Source organism: Aulonocara sp. 'chitande type north' Nkhata Bay, linkage group LG1 (assembly GCF_057382095.1).
Source record: "Aulonocara sp. 'chitande type north' Nkhata Bay isolate Kocher_YH1m ecotype deep benthic linkage group LG1, A_spYH_male_GT1.1, whole genome shotgun sequence".
NCBI classification, from domain to species: Eukaryota; Metazoa; Chordata; class Actinopteri; order Cichliformes; family Cichlidae; genus Aulonocara; species Aulonocara sp. 'chitande type north' Nkhata Bay.
Genome location: NC_141344.1, coordinates 41,367,560 through 41,381,980, shown reverse-complemented (window position 1 = coordinate 41,381,980; position 14,421 = coordinate 41,367,560). Strand labels below are relative to the sequence as shown.

General features: G+C 38.4%; 1 protein-coding gene across 1 annotated transcript; it reads left to right on the top strand.

The window, feature by feature from the left end:
• The first annotated feature begins 2,797 nt into the window (after nucleotides 1-2,797).
• mthfs (5,10-methenyltetrahydrofolate synthetase (5-formyltetrahydrofolate cyclo-ligase)) lies at nucleotides 2,798-9,332 on the top strand. Its single transcript, XM_086296566.1, has 4 exons — nucleotides 2,798-2,881; nucleotides 3,179-3,290; nucleotides 6,455-6,719; nucleotides 8,577-9,332. The coding sequence occupies exons 2-4, from the start codon at nucleotides 3,180-3,182 to the stop codon at nucleotides 8,801-8,803; spliced, it is 603 nt and encodes a 200-aa protein (XP_086152692.1). The 5' UTR covers nucleotides 2,798-2,881; nucleotide 3,179; the 3' UTR covers nucleotides 8,804-9,332.
• Nucleotides 9,333-14,421: the final 5,089 nt, after the last annotated feature.

Sequence of the window (14,421 nt, the reverse complement as noted above, 5' to 3'; positions counted from 1 at the left end):
AACAGAGTTTTTATAACATGGTGGATGTTAGAATTATTATTATTATTATTATTATTTGTAATAGACTCCAAAAATGTACAGACAGCTAATGTTTAGAATGGAGTTAATATTACTCCCTCCCCCCCCCCCCCCCCCTTTTTTTTTTTTTTTAATTTCCATGTACAACAACATCATGCTTGACCAGATGTTTCTGTTTCTGGTGAAAATGCTCGAACTTTGCTCCTGGATTAAAATATTTTCAATGTTAGCTTTAATAAATTGTTAAAATAAGAATAGCACATTACTACACCAAGCAGTTAGGATGAGCAAAGATTAATTTCCAAATTTACCGACAACTCTTGAGTGAGACATTAGGGTTCAATAAAACTAACTTTAATCTTGGCTATAACCGATTTGCTCGGAATCAAATAAAATACTGAAATAAACCAAACATTATTTGTCAGCAATAATGTTTAATTTCCACTGAGTGTTGAAAGCCAGTGGGGGTTTTGAAAACAATGTGCTGGGTCTCAGGTGTTCTCAGCAGGTATCATGCGGCTTAAAACAGCTGGAAACCTGTGTGCTACAGTAAATACAGCAGTCTTTTCTCTGTATGTATTACTTTATAAATTGAGTTATCGCTCACAATAACTCGCTTATTAGCTTGTCAGAAAATACTGAGATGAGCTGGTGATTCACTAATGAGGTAGGTCAGCAATCCAGCAAGGAATGACCCTCGGCCACTGTCTTAAGTAGGGGGTAGTGACTGCTTGTCAGAAACAGGTGGGTGTCGATCCACAGGTGAGGAGGGTGGGGACCTACACATGACAACTGATAAAGAGAGAGACCGCTTTGGGCACACCTGGCTAAACAGCACACTATTTATTTTAGGGAACCATTGCACTGGAAAATGTGCTGTGTATTGTGGAGATAATGAGACAGTACAGCATGCTATACTACACTGTCGAGAGGCATGATCCTTATGCGACATCCAGTCCACACTCCACTCTAGTTGGTGGCAGTAATATACCAATTCGTTGTTTGTTAAATGCCAATAAGCACCAAGAAGAAAAAAAGGTAATAAAGGACGAATTCAGCCTTTATCACTCTCCTCCGCCATTGCCGCGTTTCCGTTTTGGACGAAATGCATTCTGGGATATTTGACTGCATCAAGTCTACACCAATCAGCACCGAAGCGTGCTCGACAGAATGGGAGAACACATAGCAGGCAATTTTTGTTTTTTGTTTTGTGCATTTTATGTTCAATATAGGTATTTGTTGTGCCTGAAAATGAACAAACAAATGAAATGATAGCGAGAGCACATCCGGGAATTTTGAGCGTACTTGGCTACTTGACGCATTCTGGAACAGTACTTGGTCCGCGACTGATGACGTATCACAAGTCCACGAGAAGGCAAATACAAACGGCCCTAGTCACTCAGAATTCTTAAACACCTATAAATTTCCAGCCACACCCAAAGAATATGCCATATTATTTGATGCAATACCTACGGGTATTATAATGCTTTTTAAAGGTATTCAACCTTGCATATCATCTGTTTCTCTCCCCAACCCTTTAGATTCACACATAGGAAGAATCTGTCTAACAAACCACAGCAAAAGTAATAAGAATATTCGTGCTTTGTTCCAGACAGAATCTCTAACTGTCCCACATGTGGTCTCTTATTGGAATTTCTTTGTCAGTGACATTAACTGGAAAAGAGTATGGACAATTCCTAACAAGTATCTGGTAACGAATAAAGTGAAGGAAGTCTCATTTAAAATACTGCATAAATTTTATCCTGCTAATCATTACATGACGAAGTTCAAAAGGGACATAAATGTGAACTGTGGATTTTGTGGAAGCCATCCTGAGACTGCAGCACCTCTTCTGGATCTGTTCATACGCTAGAACATTTTGGAAAGACTTCAGTAGATTCATTGCTGGACATCTCTATAAAGACTTTACTGTGAAATGGGAAAATGTTGTATTTTGTTTCTTTCGAAGGCAAAAAAAAGAAGATGTTTACTTTATAATAAACTTGTTAGTTATCTTAGCTAAATTTTATTTTCACAAATGCAAATACAGTAACAAAAAACCTAATTTTAAACATTACTATAATGATGTTTTATGTTACATAAAATTGATTAGTGGATCACTTAACAAAAAGGCTATGAAAACTATTACTATTTGTAGTAATTACAAATTATTTGAATGTTTGTAATTCTTTGTATTACACCCCCTGGCATATGTTAATTTTGTTCTGATTGTATACATGTTCTGTATACTGTTTCTTAATAAAGTTTAATATTTTGAAAAAAACAAACAAACAAACAAACGGCCCTAGTCAGCCCCAAGCAATCAAATTGATTTTTGATTTGATTTTTCTTAGCCCCTTATTTAAGTTATGAGTCTTGTTTATGGAACCTCACTTTTAGAGATTTTATGATCCCCCTTGTCGTCTTTATTTCTGTTCCTTGTTTTTCATTCTTTTTTTATTGTTATTTATTTTTGTATTGGTTATTCGTCTTTTTATTTTATTATTATGTAGATGTGTGAATATAGATGTGTATGTATGCATGTGTATATGCATATATATGTATATATATGTGTGTGTATGTATGTATGTTTACTTTCAGTTATTGTCGATTTCATTGTGGTGTACAGGAGATGTGATTCTGTTCTGATTGGTTTGTGGCTTGTCTCTTTGAGATTGTCATTGTTATTGTTCTAAATAAAGTTCATTAAAAAAACGGCCCTAGTCGATAGTGGCTACGTCATCAGAAGTATGCGCGCGCACCCTTATACGTCGTCACTGTTTAACTGTAAGTATAAAAAAACGCAGTGATGATGACATTCCAACACTCGTGGGGGCAGCAACGTGGCAAAAACGAGGACGAAGTACGTTTAAAATACAAACGAAGAAAGATGTTCGGTAGTGGTGTCCACCACAGCTTTACTGTAACGTTTACGGATCTTTTACGGTTCAGGGCCGTCCTGATTTTACTTCGTTTACTCGTCACAGTGCCAGTCTTGTGTTGATAAGCCTGTTAGTGTTTAATGTTGGGACAGTTGCATGAAGCAGAATAGATGTCGAAATCCCGCCTGTTACACAACTCGGCACCAAAGGTTTTGCCAGTAGACGTGCTCAAACGCAATGTAAATCATCTCTTTTCCTTTGGCTTAATTAAATGTTAGAATGGCCGCATTGCGAGCAGCAAAGCAAGCCCTGAGGAAAGAAGTAAAGCGACGGGTTGCCACAGTGACGGACGACGAGAAACGACGGCAGTCTCTGGTCGTTTCACAGAAGGTAAGGAAATGTTCATGGAAATGTTCATGGAAATGTTCATGGAAACCAGTCTGTGTGTCTCAGATGTTGCATCCCCAGATTCTAACATTTCTGCGAGTATTATAAAGACTTCGCCGAAAAAGAAGATTGCCATTTTTACATATATGCAAAAACATGTGTATACAGATGTGGCAAAAGCACAGACATGCTGTACTTAAGTAGAAGTAAAGATGCTAGTGTTAAAAATGATTCCAGCAAAAGCTGAAGTACTTATTCAACGTCTTTACTGAAGTAAAAGTGAAAAGGTGCAAGCTCTGAAATGTACAAAAGTAAGAAAGTTTAAAAAGGACACTTCCACCAACTACTTTCACGCACTGGTAGCTAGACCTTCTCATATATTACTGTAAAACAAAAATAATGTTTATAAGAAAATAGAACTGTTATGTAAATCTAAATTCTAATGCTAATGAATGTACTTATTTTGAAACGTTTATTTATGACACAAGCAATAAGGGAATAGAAAAAAATAGTTGGGGGTGACTTTGCTTCCACACCTAAACAGGAAAATGACAACAGTCATCAGATTTAGCAGGTGGAGTAACACAAAGATCTGTTTTAGTGGCTCAGTGTGGGGAACATGCTAACAGCTCACAATCATTTCTAATGTCAGCTACAGTCGATTTTCTTAGTGGACAGGCTGTGAGCCGCTAACCTGCCGCTACACACGGATCGAGTATCTGTTTAAAAATTATGGCCTTCCAGGTCATTTTAATTGGTACTAGAGATGGCACGATACCACTTTTTTATGTCCGATACCGATACCGATATCATAAATTTGGATATCTGCCGATACCGATATGAATCCGATATAATGTTTTTTAATCAACAAAACTGTTTTTTAAAATATCTTGCTGCATTTTGCAAGTCTGCAAGTTCATACTCAAGTTTAAAACAACAACTACACTAAAGCTATTCTGTTATACCTGTATACAAAAAAAAATATTTCATAGTTCAGCAATACTGATCAATCTAATAAACTTAGACCTACACCATCCTCCCTATTCTGGTATTTTAAAGAGTACTTAGCGTAAATATTAAGCAACCTAACTAATAGGGTTCCAACTCCCAGCAACAACAAAAGTAAATAAATAAAAAATAGGGAACCACCCCTCACGCGCCACCTCATGATGCTTAATCGACGTAATCAACCTTAATTTGATGCAGTGTAAAAAAAAATGCACAGAAATCAATTATTTTTCAAGAAATATTAAATAGATTCAACATCTTTCTTCAACAAAATTGCAGACTGCACAGATGGTACCTTCCCAAAGTAAAAAGTACTATAGCTTACTAGGGTATATATATTAGACTTAACAGTTACTATATACAGTAATTGACTTCTATTCATTTTACATCAAATTAAAACTTTGGGTGTCAGATAATTATTTATTAAAAGCTCGACATTTTAAATGAGAATAAGAAAGAAAAGTATGTCTTTGTGCCCCCTTTTCCCAGTTAATGCCCTATCGGCCCCCCTGGCTAAACTTTGCTAGATCCGCCCCTGCACAGTTACCAGCCGTCAGCTACATAGAAAAAGATCCTGGAGTAGAAAGTAATATTAAATAAATTCTAACAACAGCTTATCAAGCTTAAACGTTCTGCTGTTGTTCAGCCGCTGGTTTCCTCTTTCTGGTGCAAAGTGGACCAAAAACAAACAAGAGAGACGGAGTCGCCACAGAAAAGCCGATCAGCTGATCATTAGCAGTTTCACGATTGAAGTAGCAGCCGGAGAGCGAGAGGCAGTCGCTTGTTAAGCTTAACGCAGGAATGCTTTACAAACATTCAGAGATGGACTTACACACTTGCTTTACTTCTCTCGGGGATAACTTTGTCGGAGATGAAATGCCGGGTTGCTAGCGAAGCTCCACATGCTATCCAGACCTGTCCGCATGCCACAGCTGCTCTATCACGTGATGCATACTGCTCCGACGTGCTAACGTTCTGAGGTGAGTTACGGCGTGTTGCAAGTTTTGTGAGGTGCTTTCGTGATATTTAATGGATCGGATTACATTTTTTATTTTTCTCCGATATCCGATCCAGTAATTTAGGTCAGTATCGGACCGATACCGATACGTAATATCGGATCGGTCCATCTCTAATTGGTACACTTGATAAATTGGTAGTTTATCAAGTGTCACTGAGCAGTCTTTACGTTACATCCTTCACTCCTTTCTCTGTCTGAAAATTCAGCAGCTGGACCTTTATCTAGCAATACACTGTGCAACAAACAAACACAAAGTGCAGTTTGTAATAAAGGTGTTTATTATTAAGGGGGGGGGGGGGGATCCAAACTTACATGGACCTGTGTGAAAAACTGCTGCATTATCCAGAAATGGCTAAAACGTGGAACCTGACATGGAGGTCTGCTCCGGGGCCTCCTCCCAATGGGAGATACCCGGAAGCCTGGCCTTGGCCCTGGCTTGGCTACACCTAGAAATTCTGTCTATAAAAATTATGAACAGAATCAGTGACAAAGGGCAGCCTAGGCGGAGTCCAACACCCACTGGAACAAGTCCAACTTATTGCTGCCAATGTAAACAAAGCTCTTGGTTGTACAAGGACTGATTTTTTCTCATAGTAATGGACAACACACCCAAGGTGAAACTCATCCCATTCTGCAACTCTGTAGGCCATTTATCTGCGTTCACACTTTTGTTTTTACTACATAATTCCATATGTGTTCATTCACTGTTTTGATGACTTTAGTGAGAATCTACAATGTAACTAGTCCTAAAAATTAAAGAAAAAAGTGTCTAAACTTTTTACTGGCAGTGTATCTTAGACCCAAAAACCTTCTAAAGATTACTGCTATAGGAGTGAAATAAATAAGTAAAATGAAATGATATAAATGATAGTAGCAAGTCCTTATTTGCAAGTCGCAAAGAGTGGCCCAACAAGTTAAGTTGGTCAAAAATAATACGTTGAATTAACTCAAATGTAAGAAAATGTTAGATAAACTTGAGCTTTTTGAGTTTTAAAAAATAATTTCACATTAGTTAATTTATTTAATTCTTTTGAGCATTCAGATTTACAGGGTATTTTCAATTAAATTAATAAATTAATTTACTCATGGAAGATTAAGGATTCAGAACCTTGATTTTCTCTTCATCTGCATTTTCTTTCAGTTGTTCAGTCACCCCAAGTACATGTCCTCTCAGCGGATTGCTGTGTTTCTGAGTATGAAGGATGAATTAAATACTCAGGAAATCATCAAGGACATGTTTAAGTGTGGTAAAAGCTGCTTCATTCCTAGATATGAGAGCACTAGCAGTCATATGGACATGTTGAAGGTCAACAGTCTGCAGGACATAGAGACGCTGCCTCTGACCTCCTGGAATATCCGACAACCTGCTAAGGAAGATGACAGCAGAGAGGAAGCATTGGCTTCAGGTTAGCATGCACACACACAAGACACTTTTATTAATAAGAGCAATAGGGACAGACACACCTTAATACTAACCAATTGTTACACTGAATGTGGGTGGTCTAAAATTCAACTTTCAAATCAAATTCTCTGTTACACTTGATGTAACCTAACCCCGACCATACATATACCATATATATATATAATGTTCTTCCCCCCCCCCACTATATTTGCACATGTCGAGGAGCGTGTCAGGTTACATTTCAATGTGTGTTATACTTGTATAACTATGCATGTGACAAATAAAGAACCTTGAACCATGAACACCACAGCCACTGCACACCAGTTCAAGACAGTGCTTTACTTTGAATTCACCACAGTATTGCAAGCTAACGTGTTTATCCTGCTCTAAACCACAGAGTATACGTGGTTTGAGTAACGCAGTTTATTTTGCAGGGCATTTCAGAACATTATATTAAGATCTAATATCAGATTTTTAAAAATCAGGACATTTATGTTTATGTTATGTATTTTCGTTGTTTTTTCCTATCAGCCTACCTCTCTGACATGTCTCCCCAATGTGATGTTTGTGTAAAGTTGGTCAGAAGGTTCCTTTGTAAGTGCGCATGCGCCATTAGCGTGCTGCCTGCTGTAACCCTAATTTCCTTCGGGATTAATAAAGTATTCTGATTCTGCAGAATGTACTATGCAAAACTATACATTACTGAAATAGAAACAGGAAATGGAAATGGCAAAACCAAAATAATTTCTTTGCTTTTATAGAAAAGGGAGATGCGCACCACTTGTAACAAGTGATTAGCAAGGAAGAAACAGAAACAGCCATAAACAGGATGAAAACAGGGAAAAAAGTTGCACCAACTGATGTATATAAAAAAACTAAATTGCTTACCCCGTTCCTAGAGGCGTTGGCCTTCAAAGGTTGTCCTTTACCTCCTTCACTATTTACTTTAGCAACTGAACCCTTTGCAATTCGATGCACAACTACGATGCAATAAAATAAAATATATAAAATAAAAAGAGGGACTAAAACAAGAAGACAATAAAAACAACCAAAACAACAATTACTAAGTCTGTTAAAACAAAAAATGTTTGGGTCAATGTGTGCTGAAAGCCTACATTTGTCTTCAGTAATGATTCAAAAAGTTAACCAAACGCTAAAAATTAGTTTTTGGTTGTTTTTTTAAGAGACTAATGAATCGACAGATCTCAAGCTTAGGGGAAGGGAAATCTAGAGTCTGGGGGCCACAGTGGCAAAAGCTCTGTCTACCTTAGCTCTCAGCCTTGTAACAAGTAGGCCCTGATTACATGATCTCAGGGCCCTGCTAGGGACACAGAGTGTAGAATTACAATAATGTAAGCTGGTGCTTGCCCACGAAGAGCTCTAAAAGTCAGAACCAGAATCTTAGAATGAAATGTGAGTTCAGGGTCCATTGCTGCAGCATTTTGAACAACCTAGAGGGAGTTTTTTCTCAGAAAAATCAATATGAATTACAGTAATCCAGATGTGATGAACTGAATGCATCAATACCAATCTACAGTTCAGTGTGTGATACAACAGGACTTGATTTGGCAGTGTTTCTTACGTGATAGAAGCAAAACTGAACCAGAGACTTGACATAAACATCCAACATGAGACCGGAATCAAGGGTTACCCCAAGTTTCCCGACAGACGATTTAGCAAATGTTGAATGGGGACCAAGAGCTTTTATTATCTTGGGCATAAATCTGTCAGGGGAACATACAAGGACTTCAGTTTTTCCTTCCTACATACAGATTAAACAGGAATTTATGAGTTAGGATGTATATGTACAGACACAATGAGAACTTTAACAGTAATTATACTGTCTACTTGCACAATCCAGGAGGTCTGGACCTGATTCTGATGCCAGGGCTGGGCTTTGACCGCGCCAGGAACCGACTGGGACGAGGGAAGGGTTTCTATGATAACTACCTGGAGCGTTGCAAAAAACACCCCAGAGGCAAGCCCTACACAATTGCCTTGGCCTTCAAAGAGCAGCTTTGTGAAAAAGTACCTGTTGATAACCATGATGTGCCCATAGATGAAGTACTGTATGAGGATGAAAAATAGCTAGTTGTCACTAGGGCTGGTCTATGAACTCAGGAAGTCCACTAACCCTTTAAACATGGCCTTTCCATTCAACACCAGGGTTTTGTAATTGTTAGAGTGGATGAAATTCGAAGGATGTCGTAATTAATGCCGTTATTATCAATGTTATCACTTCAGTCTGTGGTTGTCCTGATATGAGACAAGCTAAGCTAATATGCTCAAGGCTACAGTCAAGAAGTAATGTGTCATTTATGAGATGCATTGTCTGGTTAGTTTGTTCTTCATTCAGCAGCTCTCTCCAGTGGATTTAATTTCCAGCCAGTTTTCCGAGATGTTGTAGAATGTGATCAGATGTGGAATGCTCATCTTCAATTCAGGTTGAACTGAAGTTCACAGTGGACCGACTTTGTCAAATGAAGTCACCAGGCTGTTTATCTTGTCATAAAAAGCTTTTAAAAGGTATTTTATGTAATACTGTCTAAAATTAAATATTAATTTCCAGATCATAATAAATTGAAAGCAGCAGCAAATAAAGATGTTAGAAAATGTTTTCATGTTGCCTTCTTATCAACCAGTATTTTATATGATGTGTGATTAGCTTGGTTATCTGGTCACTGTCTCCACACAGGCTCACTGAGACAACCACAGTAGTGGGTGTCAGCCAGCAGTTCTGAGGGAAAAGTTCACAAAACATCGTTTCAACTAATTCTTAACATAAAAAGGTCGAATGAATTAATGTAAGCATCATCACACTGTGTGTTTCTTAACAAAAGTCATTGAAATTAATGTAACTAAATAACTTGTCATTGTCCTCCATGATATTATTCCTCACTAACTACTGTTGTTAACTGGATGGAAGCTTTAGCAGTGAGGGAGCACATGCAAGTTACTTGAGAAAAAGGAAAGTATGAATTGTATTTACATTTTTGTAGACTTATTAACTATTCTTACCTATTTACAAGCTTCAAAAACATTAGCAAATGTAACTTAAATCGCTGGATTAGATAGAGCCCACATTTCTTTGCTTTGTATTTGTAAATAGACCTTAACATCTTTTTTGCACACGCACAGTCTAGATGCACAAACATAACATTTTCAGATGTTTTGGTTTACAAGGTTGCAAAACTCGGTTCATAACTACGCAGTCTGATGTACAAGTACAAAATATTTATGAGTTTTTATGAAGTTTGAGCCCATACACCTCTTTCTCCCAACAAGGTTTAAGTGTTTCCTGTGTGAGGTGATCCTGTCCATGCCCTTGCAAATTCACTCAGTAATTTAATGAAAATGGTTTTCGTCTGATATCAAGAGGCATTTCTCACATTTCCATCTGAAGTGTAGCTGTTGGGGTTGATTTTGTTGCACCTGTACAGAGTCTTAAAGCCTGGTTCTGGATGCACTCTAACTTTTTAAAAAACAAACTTGTTTCTGCGTCTACTCCACGTTGTGATTCAGGTCCTATTTGAATGATTTCTTGATTGAGAACAGGTGTGGCAGTAATCAGGTCTGTGTGTGGCTAGAGACTCGATTTTCCAAAGACAGTTCATCTATGTTATAACAAGATGGGCTTTTCACGCAGAGCTAGGTTTGAATTTTCTTTCCTGTTAATAGTAAACACATTCATTCAGAAAACTGCATTTTGTATTTACTCGTGTTGTCTTTGTCTAATATTTCAATCTGTTTGATGATCTGAAACATTTTAGTGTGACAAACATCAAACTCAGCACCGTGGGATACCACGGATATACAGTTCATGCTTTGAGCCATTTGTCTAATTCAATTAAAATTTTAGCCTCAGTCTTACTGCAGTTTTTCACCTTACATTGAATGGAAATTAAATATGATTTCTGAATCTCATTCAAGTATTTCAAAAGTATAGTGTCATGTCTAAAATATGACCACATGTATTTTGGTAATTTTGCTTAAATTGCTTCTCTTTTGTTGATGTACTAAAACAAAAGTTGGACAAAACCATTTCCCGACCCCCAATTCTACTAAAAACCCCAAACCAAACAGAGCACAACTCCCCCCAAAAGGCAACGGACATACTAAAATGTATGTTTTTTTTAACACGCTATTGTCTGCCTATTTTCATACTGCAATATGATGACGTCAGCCTGCTTTTATTAAAACATTCTGATGCATGACCTTTAACTTAAGACCTTGAATCATTACAACTCAAAAAATCTATTTTATTATCTTTGCCCAGACTTCCTCCGTGAATTGTGACCCTATTGTAGTGAAGGGGTTTATTTGTTCTTGTTGTTTTGTTTTTTTCTCTTGGACAAAAATACAGGGGAAGAAACCCTTTGTGACCTCAAAGATAAATAAAAGTCATCATATAAGTACAACTATTTTACTGTTCCTTGTGATGTGAGGAATGGAAGAGCTGCACTTATATAAATTCCCTTGGGGTTAAGATTATTTGCTGTTTCTAAATAAACTTTAAAGGGGGTAATGAAACCAGACTTTTTGTCACCAGCATGGCCCAATAATTAACTGTGGGAGAAAAATGTGTTGGGAAAACTACAGCCTGTTAAGGAGAAATATAAATTTTGACATTCCTCATTGGAGCTTGTCACAAAGTCTCCAGCAGCTGGGAAACAGAATTGTATGGGGAAAGGGAAAGGCCATAAAAACAGGCAGACAGGAAGACTTAATGATCTGAAAAGGTCACAACATTTTAACTCGGACACAAAAGAGGTAATGGGAGGAGAAGTAGGAGGAAAGGGGGGCGGCAGCACTGCTGCACATTGGTAGCAAAGCACATGAATAGAAATGAAGTAATGTCATCCGCTGGCTTGTATAACATTGCATAAACCTAAATAGGAATGCCAGCTGTGCACAGACATTACAAAGCATGTTGCATTTAAATTGAATAGCCCCTGAGACAGAGCAGAAATGCTGACACAAATGAATATGGAATAAAGCAAAGGAAGGCTTAAAGTGTGTACTGTCGTATGAACCTGCAGTAATGAAGTAGCCGAACCATTTGGACAGATGAACAGCTTCAGACGCCTACTGCTGAAAGATCACTGGACCAGCCCTTTATCTTCTCAAGCATATTTGAGGGTGCATGGGAGTTTTCCTGTGATAGAAGGAATCCAACACATGCAGCATTACAGGCACTTGAACATTTTCTGTCCAGTGTTTTTTCACTTTTCTGCTTGTACAGTTTGCCAGCTGCCTCTCTAGTGCAGCACACCACCCTGCTATCAGGTCCCAGCATCCTGTTCATACAGGGCAAGCATGTTACAAGAAGGCACATGGGTCAGGTTCCCCTGACAACCCACTGCTCCACCCCTCCCCTGTAGCTGAGCCACAAACCACACCCTGCCACATACCCCCATTGCCCGAGTTAGGCTGGGGAGCCATCTGTCCTCCTGCGAGGGACACAACCATGTAGGAGTGTGATCTGAACAGAGGGTGAAAGAGCAGTCCATGAGGTAATAACAAAGCTAGTCGACGATGTGAGTGAAGTTGGCCCCCCCACCTTCTTCAAATCCAACAAAAGTGGTATCAAACGTTTGTGCTGCGTTTGTGCTGCAAAAATTTTCGTTTGTGCTGCTTCTGTTTTAAAGATATTAATAAAAATTTCTAGAGGTCATCAGAGGTCAACCAGCCCCCCCATATTAATGGAATCAAACAAAATTGATGTCAAACGTTTGTGCTGCAAAAATGTTTGTTTGTGCTGCTAACATTTTAAAATGTTAATAAAATAACGTCTTGATGCGTGCTTAATCATCCAGGTAAGTAAATTCCAAAAGGTTGATTCTGTTCATCTGGACATTTTCAGTTGGAGAAACGTTTCATCACTCATCCAAGTGACTCACAACTCTTTTCCAGAATTTTGGACATAAAAGAAAGTTTAGAAATTGGCCTGCAGTTAGAAAGAGCATTTGGATCAAGAGTTTGCTTTTTAATAATGGGTTGCACAACAGCATGTTTGAAAGCATCTGGTAATGACAGGGAAGCATTAGAAGTAAAATACTAGGCCCAATAACGTGAAGAGCTTCCTTGAAAAGGTCAGAGGGAAGAATATCCTGTGGGGGATTAGAAGGTGATCAATGACTTCCTGTAAGACAAAACAAAGTCACATGCAGAGCACTTAGCAGGCAGAGGTCAAACACTGCCTGTGAATGTGAGACCTTAAAGCAGAGTTTTCTGGCCCATGCCCACACACACATCACCAAAATAAAACTTAAACAATAAACAAGCATTTCTAGCACTCAAACTTCATCTCTGAATTTTATATGTATCAAACTTTGATTTTGATTTAGCTTTGATTAAGAATAAAAATGCTTTATTATTAGGAAATAGACAAAAGCTCTGTGTTAGCAATCTGATCATTTTTAATCACAAAGGCTGAATATTAATGCCTTTTACGCTCTCTTAGCTGTGATGTAGCTGTGAACTAAGGCATTTGCTTGATTACTTGAATATAAAAATGTTTGGTTAATATAAAGATATGATGTTCAAGTTTGTTACATGATTCCTTCTTGTTGGTTGTATTTGAATCAAAGAAAATTCAGAGCAACTAGATCTATATGTGTTCACCCAATAAGTACTTGAAAACAGTGACTCTGTCGTTGCTAATGATTGTGCATGCTCCACACTCCTGAAAAAGCTAACTAATCCTCAGAGCTACCATTTGCAGAAATACTTTTTTGTATCCCTGATGCCAAGGGTATAGCTATAGACCTGAATGTATTTATTTCTGTAGGAGTGAAGAGTAAATGTAGTTATTAAAGTTTTGTAATTGTATAGTTAACAAAGCTAGCTCAAACGTGTGCTTTGTTGTTCTGTTTTCTAGTTTACTACAGGTATTTTTTCACAAGTGAATAATAAAGAGAAAGACTTTGTGTGGAAATCTATTTGTATTCTCTTGATTAGCTACTGTTAGCCTCTGTGCTATACCTGAGACTTGGCGGGGACTGTTATGGTCACCAGCTTCAAAGGCCAAAGCCCCCCCTCCGATCCTCCTTCCCCAACCCCTGACACACTAGCAGAGGGGCTCAACAGCTTCTTTGCCTAGCTTGAGACCATCCCTCCCCCGGACCCATCACCAGGGTCCAGGGGAGGGATGGAGGGCGAACCAGTTTGGTGATAAAGCTCATCTTTATCACCAAACTGGTTCGCCTTCAGATCCCCTCTGCCATGCCTTCAAACGTTTGAAATGTTGCTACTCTTATGAGTTAGACATCAATGTCTTCATCCAGGATGTGTTGGTCCTCACTTGTTTGTTAGCAATGCCCAGGTGTCTGGTCTGAATAGAATAGAATTCAACTTTATTGTCATTGCACACGTCACAAGTACAAGGCAACGAAGTTCAATGAAATCTGCAGTCACATCTGCTTTAGTTGCAGTTGTTGCAGTTGTTGGGTTCCCTCGCTCAAAACAAGCATAAAAGTTGTAGTGGTGTTTTGCGTTTTTTAAGCTCCTCTTTAGCTTAGCCCTGGCTGTATGGTAGGCCTGTGCATCCCTGACCTGAAGGCGTTATTGCGGGTCCAGTTCATCCAAAGCTTCTGGTTGGGGTACATGGTGATCTGTTTCTGGGTGGTGACACTGTCTGTAGTCGTGGAGATGTAGTCCAGTACAGATGAGGTGTACTGGTCCAAGTCTGTGTGGATGAACGTATT

Coding starts and splice junctions, on each gene's coding strand:
- mthfs (XM_086296566.1), top strand. CDS start 3,180: ATGGCCGCATTGCGAGCAGCAAAGCAAGCCCTGAGGAAAGAAGTAAAG. Junction 3,291..6,454: donor CTCTGGTCGTTTCACAGAAG/GTAAGGAAATGT, acceptor ATTTTCTTTCAG/TTGTTCAGTCACCCCAAGTA. Junction 6,720..8,576: donor AGAGGAAGCATTGGCTTCAG/GTTAGCATGCAC, acceptor TGCACAATCCAG/GAGGTCTGGACCTGATTCTG.